This window comes from Athene cunicularia (assembly GCF_003259725.1).
Source record: "Athene cunicularia isolate RWA chromosome 21 unlocalized genomic scaffold, athCun1 chr21_part1, whole genome shotgun sequence".
NCBI classification, from domain to species: Eukaryota; Metazoa; Chordata; class Aves; order Strigiformes; family Strigidae; genus Athene; species Athene cunicularia.
The window spans coordinates 8,247,053-8,267,121 of record NW_020799127.1 but is presented as its reverse complement, the minus strand read 5'-3'; the positions used below and the strand labels follow the sequence as shown (position 1 = coordinate 8,267,121).

Genomic DNA, 20,069 nt, shown 5'->3' with positions numbered 1-20,069 from the left:
CTGCAGAGCGAGCGGCCGGGGCCGTGGCGGGGAGGAGGACGGAGGGAGGGGGCCGAAATTAATGCCGCGGTAGCACCGGGCGTAGCGGGGGTCTTTGCGCTTGGCCTGCCTGTCGGTGCCTCCCTCCCCGCGCCGTCCCTGGCAGCAGCCCAGGGGCTTGCGTGGCTCTGAAAAGCTACTAAATTGCCCCCGTTCTTTAGCGTCTGGGTTTTGGCGTTGGCTCAGGCACACAGAGGGTGGTACGGGTCGTTCCTGCGTGTGCTTTGGAACTCGAAATCCAAGCGCTGGCTTGGATTAGCAGACTCGATTGAGTTTATTGGCACACTGCTACACAAGTTAGCTAAGCCCTCGTTTCACTAAGTACTAATTAAATGCTCGGCATAAGAACGTAGTGCGGTTTACGGTGCCAATATTAATTAAAGAAAATTTAGAGTTGTAATCATCTCCTGACTTGATGGACTGCAGGATTTAGTTCTTTGACTGAAGGGTTTCAGTGTTCTTTTATTGTCCTTCCAGGGATTATTTTAAGATTGACACTGGGTTGCTTTGACTCGCTCGCTTCCGCAGGATGCCGCACAAGATCGGGTTTGTAGTTGTCAGTTCATCGGGACACGAAGATGGCTTCAGTGCAAAAGAGTTGATGGTTCATGCACCGACGGTGAACGGCTGGCGATCACCCAGGTACCGCGGGCGGGAGGAGCCAGCGTGGCCCCGGGCCACGGAGATGTACCCTGCAGGGGCTTCCCAGACCAAAAAAGTTTTTTTTTTCTTTAATCCCATGGAATCCTTACGTCGGGAAAAAATTGCCTTGGTTATCCCCTAAAGGCATCGCATTGCTCTTAAATAAAGTCATTTTAAAAGAAAAAAAGGGAACTAGTTTTGTTCACGTCAGTCTTGAAGTTTGCAACTGGTTTGGCTTAGTATTAAAAATCTGGTTTTCTCAGCACGTCCTCTAGATACGTGTGGGGCACTTTAACATACGCATGTGATAAAGCGAAAAGTGTTTCCACTCTACTCTTTTGGTTTCTTTTTTACGATATTTGTAATGCTGACTTAAACTATAGTATCTTTGGAAAGTTTCATAATTAAATGTTACTCAAGTTGGAAGTGAAGTCATCTTGAAAAAGACATTCAGAAATTGTGTATGTTTTCAGACTCTGTCAGTATCCACAGGAAATTGTTCTGCAGTTGGTGGAGAGATGTCGAATACGGAAACTGCAGTTGCTTGCTCACCAGTACATGATTTCAAGCAAAATTGAGTTCTACATCAGTGAAAGCTTGCCTGAATACTTTGTTCCTTATCAGTCAGAGAGGTTTCACAGACTAGGGTAAGTCAAAAAGCTCTGAATGGTTTTATTACCTTAATCACAAAGGCCTGAGGAGGAAATAATATTCATTATGCTTTGCGCTCAGCATGGGTACGCTGTGCTGCAAGCAGTGCAGGGGTTCCATGCTCACTTGGATCTGTAACAGAGCTGAAGACACAGGCGTTAGAGGTGTGATGCAGATGAACAGTCTTGTCAGGTGACAGCACACGTTGTTTCAGTTACGAGGGAGTTTTAAACCTTATCAAAGTACTAACCTGAGGAGCAAAAATACAGCTGTACCTTTCCCCTGCTTACTTGTTACATTTTCCTTCTCAGTTATGTCCCTCTCTCAGACAATGAAAAGACTGATTTCAAAGCACGAGAGTTAAAATCTGTGTATATGGATGCAGTTGGCCAGTACCTGAAGCTGATTTTCCATAAAAATTATGTCAATAAATACAACTTATATGGCCAGGTAAGTTGAGTTGTCCTTACTTGGTAAGCTAGATGACGTTTCAGTAGTACAGAACAGGCATAGAAATCTGCTCCCTTGATTTGTGGAAGCTAAAAGTGTTGGTTGAAAGCTCCTGGGTTTATTTTTGATTTCTTTTAAAACAGAAAATAACAAATAAAAGGTTGTGAGTGACTTGGGATGATGACCAAGCACACGCAGCTTCTCCAGAACAAACGAGTTGAGCGCATGTTCCGGTACCACGGTTGATGCTGAGTTTGAGGCTGCACAGCTGGCTCTGTGCTGAAGACAAAGCGCTGCCTCCGAGAGCAGCTTTGGGGTCACTGCAAAGCCACTTGTAGTCTTTAGGATCTGATGTGGCATTACGTGGAGGTGTGGCCCAGCCATCCTGATACAGAAAGAGCAAATATCTGCCTCAGTTCTGCAGTGACTCTTTTCACTCCCATCCCAGACCAGCAAAGGGAACAACTAATGACTGTACAATGTGGTCTTTAGCTGTAATAAATTTTTAATGGAGCATGAAGTATATTTAGCACTTAGTGCTTTTCTCTGCTTCCATAACACCCTGGAGACCACAGGTCCTATTTTCTTTTGTTCCAATTTTTCGGTTTTTGTAAGATATGGATAAAGCAATGACCTTATGCATTTACATTTTCTTTAAATCTATCCCAGGTTGCCCTCGTAGCTATAAACATTATTGGAGATCCAGCAGACTACAGTAACGACAGCAATAATACTGTAAGTGCAAAGCATCCCTGTCTTTTTACTGTCGCTACACGTGTTCAGTTACAGGGTTCTCACGGTAATGGAACCCATTTTTCTTTTGCTAGTTTTGTGCTGTAGCAGAGCTGCCATGTATTGATTTTTTTTTTTTTACGTTATCTTGAAGCAATAAAGTTCTCAAAACTCAAGCCTAATGTGCGGATACAAAAAATAAACCATTATCAATTAGAACACTTGCATTTTCAGCCTCTCTAAATCCTCAGGTTTCGATGTGCCCCAAAACATAAGTATTATTAGTTGTGTGCCTTATGTTAATTGTGGCAAGTCAGAATTTCTGTCCTGAACACACACTTGATGTTGATGTATGTGCATTAAGAATTTTTTTTTCCCCCCTTTACAAAGCCTTCCAGAGAGAAGCTGATAGACCACTACTTAGGAATTAAATCAGATGATCCTGCCTTAGATGGAACTTACCTTGGGTAAGGACGTTCTTGTGCATGTACCCTGGCAAAATGTCTACTCAGTCTGAAGTAGTTCCCAGTTTCTACATTTTGTTAGTTCCCTGCTAGTGAAAAGAGAAGATGTGCACTCAGCTTGATTTGGTTTTGGATGAACTGAAAGTTTGTTTATTAATTTTTTCTCTCCAGGAAAGCCGACTCCATTTCTCCTCTGGATGATTTGGCTTTTGACATGTACCAGGATCCAGAAGTTGCTCAGATAATCCGTAGGCTGGATGAGAAGAAGCGCGACGCTGTCCGCCATGAACGCTACGATTATGCCAAGAAACTCAAACAGGCTATTGCTGACTTGCAGAAGGTGGTGTTGAAAGACTGTTTATCTCTTAAGCTGGACTGTGTTCCAGTGGTCCATCAGGGACCCTAGTGTTCTCGTGGAGTGGTGATGATTTCCAGTATATTTTCTAAATAGTAATTTTAAGGTCAGGTAGCTTGATTTAATAACTTGGCTGGAAGTACTGAAAGTCATACGTGTGTTGTTGTTATCCCACCTTCTAGGTAGGGGAACGACTCGGACGGTATGAGGTGGAGAAGCGCTATGCTGTAGAGAAAGAGGATTACGATCTTGCTAAGATGAAAAAACAGCAAATGGAAGCGTACCGCCTGAAGGTGTATCAGCAACTGGAGCTTCACGACCTTCTGGATGCAGAGCTGATGGTGGGTGCTGTTACCGTTAGTTCGGGAGGCTTTGTCACGTGGGTGTTGTAAATAGAAGTGGCGGGGCAAACAATAAATTCAGGGGAGTTTTACATTGTTCTCGGAATAGGAAGCTTTATAATCTCTCCACACGCACATCCTCAAAGAATTCTTTTCAGATTATTTCATAAAGCTGCATCCAGTGGAGGTGATTGCATGTCTGTGGGCGAGGTCTGATACTTGAAAGCAGCAGAATCTTGTTGACCATCGGAGCTGCAGCTGTACTAACTCTGATTTTAGTGCACCGTTGGCCTTGCTTTACAACATCTCCTTCCCTTTCTCAGATTCGAAAACCACCTGAATTGCCTTCGGAGCCTGTGTTTTATGCTGACAATCCTCAGCACCCAAAAGCTGCAAGTTCACCTCCCTGTGAGCACCCAGGGCCGCAGAAGGGAGAGCCATGGAGAGCGGAGCCTCTGCTGCCAGAGGAGTCGGCAGGTCCCACTTCTGCCGAGCCCGCGGGTCCCCAGCAGTCCCCTCCTCCTCCTGGCACTCACCCCACAACCTCCAGGGAAGGGTTTCCCAAAGAAAATGTGAGTAGTGGACCTCTGCTGCTGCAGAAACCTGCCAGAGCAAATGGTCTTGTGTTCAGCCTTTCGGAACAACAGGGTCGTCCAGGGTTATTCTCCTGGCTGAAATTGGACTGCTGAGCACTGCCTGTCTAATGCTTGGCACTGGTCTTTCCCTCCCCTGAATTTCTTTGGAAGCTTTTAGAAATGTTTGTTGAGATTGAAGCAAGAAAGGGGTTACATCTGATTTACAACTAGACATGAAATGACTAATCAGGGGTCACACAGCCGGTACAGTGGAAGCTGAATTCTGCTTGTGCCATTAATGGCTTAATAAATCTTCCTAGAGACAGTGTTGGGTGAACCTGGAGCAGCAAGGGAGTTTGTGAGAAAGCGGTTGAAGGGTAAGAGTCTTGGTGTTGTGTCTAAAGAGAAGAGGAAAATGATGGTATCTAGTTAACTTAATCTTTAGGTTTTGCTGCTCCAGCTTCTGGCAAAGCCAATGAAGACGTGTGGGCTCCAGCAGCATTCTCTCTTGACAGGATGTTGATTTAAAATAATTTAACAAAGCTTTATGACTTGCTGCCTTCCTGTCAACAGGGGATTTCTTCTGTAGGTCGTGCGCTTCCACAAAAGGCGTTTTGTGTGTGTTTTATTGTATTCTATAGGCAAGAAATAAGTTTTATTTGGTCACTGATTTCAGGTCTTCGTGATGTTATTATGGGAAGGCCAACCTCTGCACTTTGTTGTAAAGCGATACTGCTTTGATGGGGGAAGAATCCAATTAGTGATGAAACAACTTCACATCTAAGTTTTTTCTAGAACAGCAAATTTTATCTTCTCTTAGGCTGAATTTTTACCTTATGATGAGAGACCCCTTCCAGCTTTCTGTAAACAGTCTGAGGAGGCAATCGCGTACCTTGAGCCGGAGGTGACTGAAGAGGATATTGGTGATACCTCAAGAAGTGGCTTTACTGGGGAACCTGAACCATTGACTGAGAAGGCTCTGAGGGAGGCCAGCCCTGCTGTTGAAGTTTTTGGAGAAGCTTTGGTAAAGAACAGTAAAATAAGCACATAGATTATCATGACCTGTGCTGGGTTGATTTGATATGCGCTCTCTCCACAAAGGCCTAACGATACGACTTTTACATGTCGGAGCTGTTACGTAAAAATCTGAGATTGAAATTTGACCTTGGGTATATGGGTCCCTGTTTTCAAGATTAAATGATGCTGCAATGTTTATGATTTATTAATTGATGAGCTGTTAAGCAGAGAGTATCCAGTAGACTGCTTTAGGGTACAGACCCTACCAGAATGCCCATAACTTGCCACTGTAGGGAGAGAAACCATTGCTGTGCCTGAAACGGTTCCTTGAGCCCGACCTGTTAATCCATCAGTTTTTCAAAAATACGTGCTTTAAGAAAAGCCAGATTCCTGCAGGAAAAACCTGGGGAATTCATGCTTAAATATGTTCTTTTGAGGCTGTTTCTGTATATAAATGTAGAATAAACAGTGAAATGTCAGTATTGACTTTTTAAAAGATAAACTCGTTCTGTGTTCAGGTTTCAGGAGCATATTCCAAAACTTGGTCATATCGAGAAGATGCGTTACTGGCTGTGTACAAGAAGCTGATGGAAATGTCAGTGAACACTCCAAAGGAGGATCTAAAGAACATGCTGAGGGCTGCCATTTTTCTTGTACAGAGAGCCATCAAAGACATAGTGTCCTCAGTAAGTTGTGATATGTTTGATAAGAAATGCTCCGGAGCAGAACTAGCCGCCAAAATTGCAGAACCACGTGGTTAAGATACTTTGAACAAATTGTTTGTAAATCTACTGTTGAGTAAATTAAAAAGAAAAAAAAAAAAAGAAAAACCAAACCAAAAAAACCCCCAAGAAGCCAACTGAAATGTCAACTTCTAGGTAGAATCAAGGGCTGGGCAATGTCTGACACTCAGCAGCGTGGATAATACTGTCCTGGGATGTCCTGCAGTAAATGAGTGGGGTGGATGAGCCTTTTTTTGTTTGTTTTTATTGGTGTGTGTGTGTGAAGTTGAAATACAGCAATGAATTAAGTTTTAGTTTCCAACCTGAGAGACCACACTGAGCCTCAGGAGACTTAGGCTTCAGCTAAGCCTTAAACAAGAAGAAAAGAGAAAAAAGATTCAAAAGCTGTGTTACTTTTTAAAAACAAATTCTGAAGCCCAAGCCCTGGCAGCATGTTTTCTGGAAGAGAGGTATCTGAAGCAGCTTCCATTAAGAGTGTTACTGTAATTCTAGATTGCTGCTGTTCTTTAGAACTACGGAAAAGATTTTATGATATTGTCTGAAAACAGGAATCTGTGTGGTATTTTTGTTCAGTGTTTCATTTTTCTTTTTCACTTAGGTTTTCCAAGCATCCCTGAAGCTTTTAAAAATGATCATTACCCAGTATATACCAAAACATAAACTGGGAAAGCTAGAAACTTCTCATTGTGTGGAAAAAACACTTCCGAATTTGCTTTCTAGAACAGGAGACTCTTCATCCCGTCTTCGCCTTGTGGCTTCAAACTTTATTCGGGTAGGTGTTTTTCTTCAAATTACAGTTTGATGTGCATTAAAATGAGTCTGCATGTGGATGACAGCTCGTCAGACCTGACTTCCAGTCCGGAGTTTGCTGCTGTAACAGGTTACGCAGGGGAAGGGAAAGGGGTGGCACCACCTCGGTGTCTCTGCAGGGTTTCTCCAGCCCCGTATCATCACCCTTGCGGTGAGGGACGCCTGGGGAGGTGCCTGCTGCTGCAGCTGCAGGGCGGGTGTGACTCTTGCCTTCCTCTTTGTTGCAAGTGGTCTAGAGAGGGGAGAGCAAGGGACTACAGCACACTGCTCAGACTGTGTTTGCACTTTGATTGTGTCTTTGACAGTCAGTTTTTGAAAGTCAGCTTAGCAAAAGCATGAAAAAGATGAAAGACACAGCCCCTTCCTTGCTCAGTGCTGACAGAGAGGAGCTGTGAATAGCTGCTAGAGGATTACAGGCTCTATTTTCCAGTTGAATTTAGAAGAAAGAACAGTAGTTTGGTGTGAAAATGTGTCAATTCAGTCCCCGGGGTGGAGTGAGTCACTGGCTCTGGGTCATTTACCCTTGCTTGCATTCGCACATGGAGGGAAAAGACCTTCCTTTTGCTGTAGATGTAAGTAAAATTTTAACAGGGCTGTTGTGTGAAGGGGTCTGTGTGTCACTGGAACCCCAAAGGTGATAGGTTACCCTGTTACTGCCTCTTGGCTTGTTTATAATAGATTGTCTAAATGAATGAGAAAGGAAATGAGAACCTGGTTACAAATGTATTTTCATAGGCAGGACATGGCCTGGGGAGGAGGAAAACACGTTTATTTTGTATCGCTGCTAACAGGGGAGGCCCTGCCTGAGCAAGCCCTTCTCCGGGGAGGCTGCCAGGTGTTTGTAGCCATGAGTATGTCCAAAAGAGAGCAGCCAGCCCGGTGGGGAGGGCATCTGGCCCTCAGGAGGGGGGCTGCAGGACTCCGTCACCTGCTCGAGTGTCCGTCAGCTGGCAGGAGGGGGCTTTGGGTGATTAAACCTTCTGCTACCTGCAAAGAAAGAAACATTGAGCTTTGAAGAGCAGCAGAATTTAGCCCTTAAGGTTCTTTACAAATGAGAATGAGAAATCCTAAGATGGTGTATGTTGTGTGAGGCACTCTTGAAATCCATCTTGAGGCAATGTCAAGACTTTGGATCCCTTGTGACACTTCTCCTCCTCCTCCTCCTCCTCCTCTGGGAGTTCAGGGTAAGATGGAATGCTTGAAATTTTTCTTACAGTCCAGTTCTGTAATTCATCTGAGCATGTCTAAGGCTCTCTTGATTTCTCAGTAGTTTTCTCTCTGATGCCAAAAGCAAGACCAAGTATCTGTATAATCTCTTTAAAGCCTTTGCGAGCAACTTCTGGCTGCTAAAGTAACAAATAAGCAGCTACTTCTTACGGAAGGCTTCTTTCATTTTACTTAACTTGTTATAAGTAACTTAGAATAACCGTACTGTGCAAAGACGGTTAATGTTCCTCCTTCAGCCCTCCTGCACGCGCCCTGACTCTCCGTGTGTTCACAGGAGATGGCACTGTGTAGTGAGGTTAAACCTCTTCAGATCGTTCCGGTTCATTTGGTTCAGCCGCTAAAGCCGAACTCCCCGACACACCTGGCAGTGGGTCAGGTGGAGCTGGTGGAGCATCTGCTGAAGGACATGGGGACTGGGAGCTCGGGCTTCACCGTCAGCAACGTCATGAAGGTAGGACTCTGAGTCTACAGCACATAAAGTTTTTTTCTGTTGCTGTTTTATCGGGTCTTGTCTGTCTGGTTTGGGGTGCTTGGTGAATTACCGAAGGGAATTGGAGCCTTTTGGAGGTGACAGCACACAACCCTGTGAGGCAGCAAGAGGCCAATACGGGGAGAAAAGAATCACCGGATCAAATATGTTTGCAAAAACCTGTCTGTGTGAAGTGCAGTGGCTCTCACTGCAGTGAAATAATTGTCTTAGACTAATCAACAAACACGTGGGAGAAGAGAGGCATGATTGTTTTTATTATTTTTTTCAGTTTGCGACGGGAGCTTTGGAACACAGAGTTTATGAAGTTCGGGATGTCGCGCTGCGGATCATCTTTGATATGTACAGGACGCACAAGGCTGCTGTCCTGGAGTATCTTCCTCCAGATGATGCAAGCATCCGCAAGACTGTTCCCTATAAAACACTCTTTGACGGATTTACTAAAATAGATGGTAAACTTTCTGAAGCTGAAATTAGGGTACGTACTGAGATTGCAGAACATACCGAGCTACTTTAAACGTTGCCTTCAACTGAGCAATATAGTGAGTTTGGAGCTGTATTAGACACTGAGTGACACGTAGCAGAGGGTCTTAAGGTGTGTTGTTAACATTACTTACTGTAAAAACCTGGTGTTCGGCTTATTCCATACACTCGCTCCTATGAATAAAGCCTACAAAGACTACAGAGGTGGTACTTCTGACAGAACAAACCATCATTTTGGAAAATATTCTGTTTAATGCTGGCTAGCCTTGGAAACAGGAAGCGCCGAGGAAATGCTCTGTGTTTCCTCCAGGTAGTACAGAGGAATTCGGGGGGAGGGAGGTGTTACTGTTGTCACCAGTCGTTTCACCGAGCAGGATATTTCTTGTACTGCATTGACCATTTGTTCTGTGTCGATGTGTTTTGCAATCTCTTCTGTATTTTGTAATTGAAGTTGTAATTGGAAGTGTATTTCTTGTCAGGCACAGAGAAAGGCAGCAACAGAAGAAGCAGAGAAACAGAAGAAGGAAGAGATAAAAGTTCTGCAAGATCAGCTGGCAGCTCTGAGGGAGATACAAGCAGAAGTTCAAGCTGGAAAGGTTAGGGTGGTTTGGGGTTTTTTATGTGTTTTTAAAATCCTTTTTTTCCTCAGGTATCAGGCTCAGATAATTAACATTACTGTTGTATCATTATTTTTATAAATAAATAAATAAATAAGGAATCCATGACATACGCTAACTGACTTTCCTCTCAGCAGTCCAGCTTAGGATCTGGGAGGTTGTTTTTCCTAACATAGGACAAAATTTGGATTCTTTTTTATAACACCTTTCTCCTCAGTGTGGTAAATTTGAGAGTGTTTCTGCAAGTTTTAAATGTGTCTGTACCAGCTAGAGTGTAGGAGTTGTGCTGAGCGTGTCCAGGCCCTCCAGAGGCAAGCTGGACTGCACATCCTTTCGGTTTTGTATCTGAACCTTGGGAAGGGACCAGCTACCCCAGTGCCAGGGGGAGGACTGTTTGTCCCTCCTCAGAAGATTGGTGCCTCAATACTCGAGATTTGCTGCAGGACCAGAAGCACAAACGTTGTAATGCGTTGGCTCTGATTCTGAGCTTTTAATTCCAGACAAAAATCGGAATCTAATCTGTTCTCTTTCTCCCTGGCAAGCATCATAGTCACTAGCAAATTTCTGATTTAAATTTCTTTGTTCAACAGGAAAAAGAATCTGATTTTCAGAAGCCAAAGAATCAAGGTGGGTAGTTTCAAATAGTATTAAGAAACGTAGAGATATTTCAGGATGTCTTTGAAATGCTGTAGATGCTTAACAGATTAGTGAATTATCTCAATTAAAACCATGCCAGAGTGCTTTGGACTGGCTGAGTCTCAGCCTGCCGTGGAGGTAACAATTAAGTTCACAAAAGAAAATTTACCATCAGCTAACCAGTTAATTTCTAATAAGCAATTAGTATGGCTTGTCTTGAAGCCATTTTAGATTCCTCCCCAGTCCTGAGGTAGATCATCTACTACCTCTAAAAATAATCACTAAAATATTTCACTGTTTTTTTACCAACATGGCAGTGGTGTGCTTCTGTTAGGTTTTCTGCTGTTAAGATCCATCAAGCCAGTATTTCTGGGCATGCACAGAAGCTAGTTAAAATGTGATCTTGGTTTTAACAGTTCTCTTTTTACAGGTTACCAGGTAGACGAAAGCCCACAGCCTGCAGCAGCAGAGATTCCTGATGATCATTCCTCTGTTGCAAATTACTTGGATAAGTAAGTTAGATGAGCAGCTTCTAAGCACCTGCAAGCTAATAAAGTTAATAATTTTTCCAGTAGATCAAAGCTAATAGCTTCAGCACTGAAACAATGAAAAAGCAAATCTCTTCTAACAGATTTGGAATTATCACCAGGCAATTCTAGACGTTGATTTTTTTTTTTAAGTTCTTGGATAGTGTGACCTTGATCTTGTTTCCTGAGTAGTTGCCTGTGGGATAAGAAATTGCCACAGTTTAATGTTCAACTGTCAGCATAAAATAAGGCAACGATGTATTGTAGCTGTCATGTGTGTTGCAGGATAAGGGCGTAGAGAAAGCATCTGACAGTTCTGAGCCGTGAAAGCCGGTTTCAATGAGCTGTTCTCAGTGCTTTTGTGGAATTACTTCTTTCTGTATGAACAGCTGCATCACAGTTGTATTTACCATGAATTATATAATAGTAGGTGTTCATGCCCTATCCTAAGGTCAGCACTATATAGGGAAAACAAGGTGTGCCAGGATCTTAGCTGTTTTTCTGAATAGTTTCTAACAGAAGAAACGGGGTTCATCCATTTCACTCTGATGTTTGGGTTTTTTTTCCTAGTTTGTGTATTTTTTGTGGTGAAAGAGACGAATCCTTCACAGAGGAAGGGTTGGATCTCCATTACTGGAAAAACTGCCCGATGCTAACCAGATGTGGGCACTGCAAACAGGTTAGACATGAGCTTTCTAGAGCTACTACAAGACATTAACTGTTGTTATTCTGGTTTGAAGGTTCTGTATGACGTTTAATGTTAAGGTGGGTGAATTCCGAACACAGCTGTGTGATCTTGGGCAGTGCTTTTCGAAAAGAGCAGCATTGTAAATTGCGTTAGTAACTGGACTCAAATTTAATTTTTCCCTTTGTCAGTTTGGAAAGTGCTATTTAACTGCCAGAAATTGCATAAGCAGTTTTTTTTAAATGCTGTCCTTATTTACTCAGCGCAGTATAAGTCTGCTCGGGTGCCTCTGACTCTCCTGCAGGTGGTGGAAATAGCAAGCCTGACAGAGCACTTGCTGATCGATTGTGATAAAAAGGACAGCTTTGGGAAATGTCACCGATGCAGTGAGGCCCTTCCAAAAGACGAGTTGCCCAAACATATTAAGAGCAAGACTTGCAATGGTGAGTATTTTCAAACAGGAAGGTCAAACTTCAAAGGTCGGGTCAGTCAGACTTTCAGATGCTGTGTATCTTTGGCCAGTCAGGCCACTTCTGTTCAGGTACACTAAATCGGTGGATTTAGAAATCTAAGTAAATCCTCAGGAGGGAACGCTGTTGGAATAAAAGCCTGAGTTTCCCAGTGCTTGAAATGCTTCGCTTTTGTGAATGTGTGTGGGGAGATGAGTGAGGAGAACAGAAAGCCTCTCCCACAGCCTTGCAGATTAAGCCCTGTCTCGTTTCTGTGTAGATGATGAAACACGGGACTTCTCTGAGAGCAGGTACTGATAACAGGGGAAGAGCTGGTTTAGCCATGGGGTAGTTTTTATGCTCTTTGTCGTGCAGGTTCTCCTCTTGTAGCTGAAATTAGCCCGTCTTTGCAATTCATACATTCTTTTTCTAATAATTTCAGCCGCCAAACCAGAAGATGTGGCAAACCATTGTCCGTTGTGCCACGACAACTTTTCCCCAGGAGAGGAGGTGAGACTTGCCCTCCAGATTGGCCTGATGTTGTTATGTCACCGGGACAGAATTCAGGGGCTCTGGCACTGGCTTATACCCACCACTTCAGAACATGCTGGGGTTATTGTCGGGTCTGTAACTGCTCTCTGACACCCCGGGGACCGTGTCTGAACCTGGGCCTTCTACCCTTAAAGCTGTTGGTGGGAGTCACAGGCCTGCAGGCTCTTTGGTGTCGGTCTTTCTCCCCCTGCACAGGCAGCTAGACACCTTACAGCTTTCCAAATTCCCAACTGCTGCCAGATTCTGTGAGTTCCCCTGTCAGCCCTGGTGTCAGGGGTGCTGTTATGCACCTTAAAACACTGCAGCAGGACTGAGCCCACCCAACAAGGCATCTGGGATTAAGACATGGTTGATTTGGGTATAAGGAAAAACTGGACATGGAAAAACTGGACAAGAACTGCTCTAATTGACAAGAGAGTTGAGATGGCCTCTCTAATTTCTACGTGCTGGTCCCTGCGGCTGCCTAATGCTATGGAGTCTGTGACAAACCAGCTCCAAAACGTGCTTTCAGTGACTGAAAATACATATTGGTATTATATAGAAAGTGATTTCTTGAGAAATTACTTATCTGTTAGTCTTTTATATGAATCATCTGACAGTACATTGGGATCATATTGAGTTCAGTGTGTGATTTAGTTTTTGGAAAAAGACTGTCCAGGAGGCAGCCAACAGTGCCATACTGAGTATTAGATCCAGTTAAATGACAATTAATTTCTGTCATTTTCTTCCTTTCAGTGGAACCATTGACTAGGGCTTCTGTTCTCAAAACCAAATTTTTTCTGAATCCTTTTTGCTTTGCCCAGCATGAGCAGCCCAGAAAATATTGTAACCAAGTCTGAAACGTTTGTTGGGAAATGTACATGTTGTTGGGATTTGGTTTTTTGCTTTTTAGTTTTTCTTGCATCTGCCCAAATGATTCTTGTAAGAGGCTTCATGTAGCCTCTAGTCTGAAGAGGCTGTCATGTTTTCTACTCCCACTCCTTCGGGTTGCTGAATGCTTTAACTTATTATCATAACCCTGTTGTTATGCCCACACTTTTTCAGTTTAAAATATCTGTAGATGAAAAGATTTTCCATGTTACTTGTACGCTGTTTTTTCCTGAGTTGAACTCGGTTGTTAGTTAAGAAAATTTAAAAACCAAAATGAATGTCACTTGCTTTTAATTTCTGTGATGTGGCTGGGTTGTTTTTTTTTTTATTGTGATACACCTTTTCACTTATATAAAGAAATAGAAATGAATAAATCCATTTCACTAAGTGCACCCTAAGGTGCTCATACTGAGGGGGCAGATGAAAAATGCTGTTGCCATAAAGTCTGTATGACTCTCGTTTTCCCCATGTTTTACAAAGCGTTCGTGCGTACCTGGTGACTAGATAAAAGACTGGCTAATTTTGCTGGCATTGTAATATCACTTCTTCTGAATTGACTTTAGGCCTGGAAAGCTCACCTGATGGGCAGAGATGGCTGTAAAATGAATCAACGCAGGATATCCATAATAAATAAAACTCTTCTGGTGCAGCCTGGTAAGATATTATTTTACAGTAATAATGATTATGCTTTTGACTGCGTGGCCTTTACTTAAGAAAAGTTTTTCATCCTTGAGAGCAAGCTGGCCCTTCGTTACTCGTTCAGCACGGTTTTTACATTTGTGCGACCTAACTGGTAGTTCTTACGCTGGTCCAGACTACAGTATCCTCAGGGAGCAGATTCTCAGGATCATTCAAAAAGAATAATTTCACAGTGAGGGCATTAGCTCAGCTGATTGGGAAAACTGCCATTTGTCATCGTTTGACCCGTTTGGGGTTTTTCCCTGCGTGGTAGTAGGACCATGAGGAGAACAATCAGCGGTGCTCCTAAACAGTTAACGTTCTGGAAAGCTCCTGAACGCTGACACAGAGAACGAGAGCCTGATTTAGCTTTTAATGTCCAATCAGAGGATGCTAATCTAATCCTAATTACAAGATGAATTGAATAGTTAGTGCTGTGTACTGCTTTTCCTTTTCAATTCAGACCCAGGAGCTAGGCAGAATTTCTGATTGTGCAGCTTCTTCACCAACAAAGAGAAACTGATGCTGATGTCAGGTGTTGTTCTTTTTTTTAACAGTCATCTTTATTTATGAAGCACATCCAAACCCCTTTATTTCCTGAACACAGAAGTTAAACAAACAAGCTATTTTCACTGCCTGCAGCACCAAAACTCTTTTGGCCAGTGACATTCAAAACCTTTCCTCCTTCAGACTTTTTTTCTGGAGTTCTTTAGTCCTCTGCATGTTCAGGTCGTCGCTAGAGTCAAACCTCCTCTGCCTGGTATTTGCTTTGCTCGGAGCTGCGTTTCACAACTACTCCAAGCTCCTGAGAAGAATTTGTTGAATTGTCCCTTTCAGCTGCTGTAAGCGAATGTGGTTAAACCCGACAGTTTCCAGTCCTGAACTGGACCTACAGTCATGTCTGTCTGTCTTTGCTCTTTCTACTTGTTAATGAGAATGCTGCTTAGTTTGCTGCTGCTTGGGATTTGGACACGTAAGAGAAACTGAAATCCTGCCTGGGCACAGCTCAGAGCAATTTCCTAGAGACAGGAGGGGAGCCCTGACCGTTCAGTCCTCCCCTCCTGGCAGGAGCCGCGCCTCCCGCTGGATGCCGGCCAACTTTAGTGGCTAGTGTGGGTCATTCAGACTTCATATACCTTGAGAATCAAAATGGTTGATAAAATTCAAGACTGGGACCAGATGTGCTTGCAATAACCATCTTTATTTTTCTCTTTACAGGCAAAATAGGTGGCCAGTATTTAAAGAAACCAGGTCCTCTGGGAGCAAAAGCTTCACCTCCCTCTATAGGAAGCAAGATCCCAACCCCAAGAGGGGGCCGAAATAAAAGCACTGGCAAAACATACTCAAAGCGATGACAGGACAAGTATTTTTAACTTTGGCTTAGTAACGGGGCATATAGTTGTTAATAGCTGTTTAAACTTTGTGGGCAACTCATACCATCGTTTCCAGCTGCCTGTGGGGGGCTGCCTGTCACCCTGACAGCTGGGGTCGGCTCTCTGTGCTGCGCAGCGCTGTGCTCTTCTCCTAGAAATGCTCACCTCAGGGACAGCCCTGGCCTGCCACACGCCCTGCGTGGCACAAGGGAGGCCCTGCATTGCTCTTTTCGACTGGTTCCTCCTTAAAAAACCTCCGCGATGAGCATGGAGTTAACATGGCCGCGCCGCGTGGCCGCTGTCACCGTCAGCACCGGGGTTACATGGTTATGCTGGGGTCGGGTCTGGATTTGAGATCCAGTGAGGAATTTCCTCAAGATCCATCGCTTGTGGTTTGGCTTTCTTTTGGGGGAGAGCAAGAAACTTGCCAAGCAGAAAATGTACTGTGCTTTCAGGACAGAGCTGAGAAGCTTTTGTTCTTTTGATCTAAGGGTAATGCTTGTTTGCAGTTATATAATCTGAAAGCTTGGGAAGTAATACCTGTGTTAGCTGACTTTACCACCTGATCACTTCAGTGTAATAATAGCTTTCTGCCAAAATTGACTTTATAACATGCTGAAAGCAACAGTGTCAATATTTTTTGCTAGTCTCGCCATCAGACGCTTGTGGTAGACAAATAGGTCACAGGTGAAACTGTGTGTACTGGCTGGCCAGGAGACAGGCTGCCTTGTGTATTTACAGAGAATTATCATTACAACTGAGGAAGCGCGATTGAAAATCAGGAAATACAGCGAGCGAAACGGGCGTGTTGCAGTCGTGCGGGTCGCTTCGGTGGGGTGACGAGGGTGGTGTCCTCGGCGGTGCCGTCGTTCCTCCGCGTGGAATGGAAAAGGGCTGCATGTGTAGGGGAAAGGCAGCGTGTATCTCAGTAATCTGACAGACCTGGATGATCCTGTATTGATAAACTCTTGGACCAATTCATGGGTAAAATAATTCCGTAAAGCAAAAGTCTTCCTCGTGGGTTTGCTAGCAGAAAAAAAAAAAAAAAAAAAAAAAAAAAAAAAAAAAAGAGAGAGAGAAATTGCAGTGTAGTTGAGGAAGGCGATGGGGTTTGTTCTTCCCACTGCAGGCCTAAGTCAGCTGAAAGCTCAAGTTGACCCTGCAAGGAAAGGAATTGCATCAGGGCTATTCTAAGATGTTTCCACTCATTTTTAAAATGCTTAGAAACATTATTTTCATGGATAACTTTGCTCTCCTTCCTAATACAAGTCTGTAATTTAACAAGCTCAAGCAGGTTAACGATGTCTCGTGAGATAGCTGCCTCTTCCTCGGGTCTGCGGGTATGTTAATATATATCTATATATTTGTGTTACTCTGGGAGTAACACAGGCCGTGCTGGCCAGAAGCAGTTTTGCTGAGGAAGCCCGGCCTTTACATCTATTTCGGGTGTAGAGTTTTAAAGGCAGTAGAGCAGCACCCGAAGCACTACTCAAAACCAAGAGTTAGCACCAAATAAAAAAGCTAAAGGGCTGGTTGGGCACATGCCGTTACACAGGAGGTGACATGATGTAGCTGCTCCACACTGCCCCTCTGGCTGCGCCCTAAGTGCCTCCTGAGTCCACTTGACAAGAGGATTCGGCGACACCGCAGAGTTCCATTTGGTACGCGATAAGAGCCTGTGCACCAGTGGGGCTGCTCTTAAAGCCATGCTTTAAAAATCTCATGCTTAATTCTGAAATACATCCCCAAGATATAGCTCCCTTTAAAGAAAAGAAAAAAAAATCATAGTGGGGCCCTGAAAAACTTGAATTACTAAATTCAGACCTTTTTTCCTGCTTTAGCATACTTTCAGCTCACTTCTAAATCCAGCTCTAATACGGAGTTACTCTAGTTAGATCTAGACTACAGCGTGTGACCATTTGATAGCCTCAAAGAGAACAAATCCGATTAAGACGCAGCGTATGAAGCTTTGTGCCTAAAGCAACAATCCAAACCTTTCTACTTGTAACGCTCAGGGAGTTCCATTCCAGGGTAGAATTAATTGGTCCCACGTCTGTGTTCACCATAGGTACAACAAATGAGCCATCGTGCTAATAGGAGTTTTGAGGGCTGAGCTTTTTTTGCTACCACGGGAGGAGTTTGTGGTGTTGTTCTGTAAATGCAGCGCTGATTTTGTAAGAGGGTTTTTATAGTTGGCTGCAGCCTGTCTACAAGCTCATGAATTTTGCAGGTAGATCGGTGCACTTGTATTTTGGAAGTCTTTATATCAATTGTGTCTTTAACTCTTCCAAATATATATATCAATAAATAGACATATGCTAGGAATATATATATATAAACAAAAATGTATGTATTTTTATTTCTACTTTAGTGACCTGGATTCCTTATGCAACCGAAGTAACCATTGATTCTGCTCAGAGATTAGGATGTGCCATGGACGGCAGGCTCAGGACCTTTTTTTCCTTTTGGAACATAAACCCGAGCTTTCCGTTGTGCAGGTTTAGTGAAAAAAACCACCCCGTTTCCAAAGGTCCTTCATGTATTTTGGATTGTCCTATATAGTATGAACGTCGAGTTGGTAAATACAGCTCTCCGCTGCTCCTCAACCGTGGCTTTCAGACCCGGTCACGCAAGGTGTAATTACAGTAATTTGTTAAATCCTACATGTAGCAGGGGACAACCATTTTAAACTATTTTTTTTTTAAAAGAAAAAAGACTTGCATTAAAAAGCCAACCAAGCCAAGCCCAAAAGCAAGACCCTCCACTGTTAATTACTGTGAGGCCGCTGTTGCTGGCGCTCTGCGGAGCGGGGAGGCGGGGGCGAGGCCGGGCGCTCCCACAGCCCTTCTCTGCGGAGGCGTTTTCCTTTGTTCTCCTTCTCTGCGGAGGCGTTTTCCCTCATTCCTGGCGTTGGCCCGTGGGGACACTCCCGTGGCTCCGTGCTGGGCCACCCGCCTCCCCGTGCGGCTGCCGCGGCCCTGGGCTGAGCCCGGTGGGGGATTTTCTCTTGGCTCCGTGGCAGTAACTTCACCTCAGGGACCCGCGCGGTGACTCTCTGCAGGTTTGTCACTGCGGGAAGTTCTCCCGTGGGAGATTCCTGCCTCTTCCCTGCCCGTACCACCCCCTTCCTCCCCTGGGAGCAGGCGTTGGGCGTGTGCAAGAGGAGCCCGTCACAGAGCCTTTGCCAAAGAGCTTTGAAAAGACAAATTTATAGGCTTGGGGGCTTTGGAATTTTTCGTCAGATCCGGAAGAGGTCTTTAGCAATATTTTAAAGAAAATATTTAAGTATTTTAGAGCGTGTAGCATTCACTGAGACCGCTGGATATCTTTAGACTAAAAAAATGAACTTCTAAAGTGAGGTATAAAGTTAATAGATATAAAGTAATGGTACAAACTGGGAACAGAAGTGAGAAAATAGAACGCGAGGGGGCCTTCTCCGAGCACAGGCCTGCCACCAGCGTGACTTTAAAAGGATGATTTCCCTGGGCTGCTTCCTTTCGCGGGATGAACTCCCTGTGTTTTCTGCAGTGGCAAAAACCCAGTGAAGTTTGTTCCTGTCAAGCAAAACATTCCGGGGCAAAAATGTTGCGCCAGTGCAGGTCTGGCTGACGGAAAGAAGTTCTCCAGACTGCTGGAGTGGAAAAGTTAGATCAGCAAGGAGAAAGAACGGCCTGTGGTCCCTGTCTCCGGGGCTTGTTTCGGCATGATTTCTTTCTCCAGACTGTACCTGAATGTCACCCGAGGTGTTTTCATCTCCCTGAACTGCAGAGAGGACTCGGGGGCAGCCAGCGGCCCCCCCGGCGGAGTTCAGCTCATCCCAGGCGATGGCTGCGGGCTCCGCTCCCCGGGAGAGCAGCTGCGGGAGGTCACGCGCCTCCGCGGTGCCGGATGAGCAGGAGAGGTATTTAAATCCCCGAGATGTTATCGCTGTCATTTCCAGAGAAAAAGCCACTTTTATGTGAAACATGTCAGTTATTTTTACGGCATTTATTTAATAAATTTGCTTCTCAGTTTTGGCGGGTCCCTCTGCCTTTTCAAGCCGTGAGGGCAGCACCGGGCGCTGGGGGGTTGAGCGAGGCGGAGCGGGGACAGATGCTGCGTTTATCCAGGCCTGGCTGCTCGGTGGGCTTTTCCACAAATCAACCACCCCAAGGGCGGGTCTTTATGCTCCTTTTATAGGCAGAAATCAGAGGTTAGTGCTTTTCCATAACACGCCTGTTCGCTGCCGGTTGGTTAGTGATTAACGTACCATTAGAATTCGACGTATGTAACGCTTCTGCGCGGGCTCAGGGGAAGGGTCCTCACCTGGGCAGGGGCCTTTTCTGACCTGTGGGGGTGTTTTTTAGTATTCTAGTGCGGGTGGTTCACTTTAGGACACTCACAGGTTAGTTTCGTTGCCAAGTTCTCGCACAGTCCCTTTGCCAGGCTGTCAGATAACCTCCTCCACGTGATCCCAGACATTCGCTTTTACGGTCCGGGATGTTCCGCTTCTCTCCGAGGGGCTGGAGATCCAAAGTCCCGATGAAGTTGTCACCGCTCAAACTCTCACTCGACCGAGCTTCAGACCCTCGTAATTGTCCCCGTGGGTGCGGTAACTCCTAGTAACCGTGGCTGCTGGATTACCGACCGTGGCTGCTAGCAAAGGGGAAGGGGATTCTGCCGGAGT

At 44.6% G+C, this 20,069-nt stretch overlaps 2 protein-coding genes across 3 annotated transcripts in view; both read left to right on the top strand.

Annotated features, from left to right (window-relative positions):
• The first annotated feature begins 28 nt into the window (after positions 1-28).
• Positions 29-16,446, top strand: CEP104 (centrosomal protein 104). Of its 2 annotated transcripts, none has more exons than XM_026862543.1 (22): positions 29-153; positions 517-681; positions 1,155-1,328; positions 1,644-1,782; positions 2,452-2,517; positions 2,905-2,981; positions 3,150-3,318; positions 3,516-3,674; positions 3,998-4,246; positions 5,070-5,273; positions 5,785-5,952; positions 6,608-6,781; positions 8,321-8,497; positions 8,805-9,011; positions 9,496-9,612; positions 10,224-10,260; positions 10,700-10,781; positions 11,367-11,475; positions 11,786-11,924; positions 12,373-12,440; positions 13,916-14,006; positions 15,249-16,446. In XM_026862543.1, the coding sequence occupies exons 2-22, from the start codon at positions 569-571 to the stop codon at positions 15,383-15,385; spliced, it is 2,856 nt and encodes a 951-aa protein (XP_026718344.1). In that variant the 5' UTR covers positions 29-153; positions 517-568; the 3' UTR covers positions 15,386-16,446. The 2 variants fall into 2 exon arrangements, with proteins under 2 accessions (XP_026718344.1, XP_026718345.1); XM_026862544.1 differs by having other exon boundaries at positions 45-239.
• A 2,781-nt stretch (positions 16,447-19,227) lies between these two features.
• Positions 19,228-20,069, top strand: part of LRRC47 (leucine rich repeat containing 47) — a 7,078-nt gene continuing 6,236 nt past the window's right edge. Inside the window, exon 1 of the mRNA XM_026862959.1 lies at positions 19,228-19,304. Within this exon, the coding sequence (XP_026718760.1) occupies positions 19,228-19,304 (77 nt within the window). The remainder of the gene's footprint in view (positions 19,305-20,069) is intronic.

Excerpts from the sequence above, each read along its gene's own strand:
- CEP104 (XM_026862543.1), top strand. The coding sequence starts at position 569 with ATGCCGCACAAGATCGGGTTTGTAGTTGTCAGTTCATCGGGACACGAA. Across the intron at positions 682-1,154 it reads AACGGCTGGCGATCACCCAG|ACTCTGTCAGTATCCACAGG; the intron begins GTACCGCGGGCG and ends GTATGTTTTCAG. Across the intron at positions 11,476-11,785 it reads GATGTGGGCACTGCAAACAG|GTGGTGGAAATAGCAAGCCT; the intron begins GTTAGACATGAG and ends ACTCTCCTGCAG.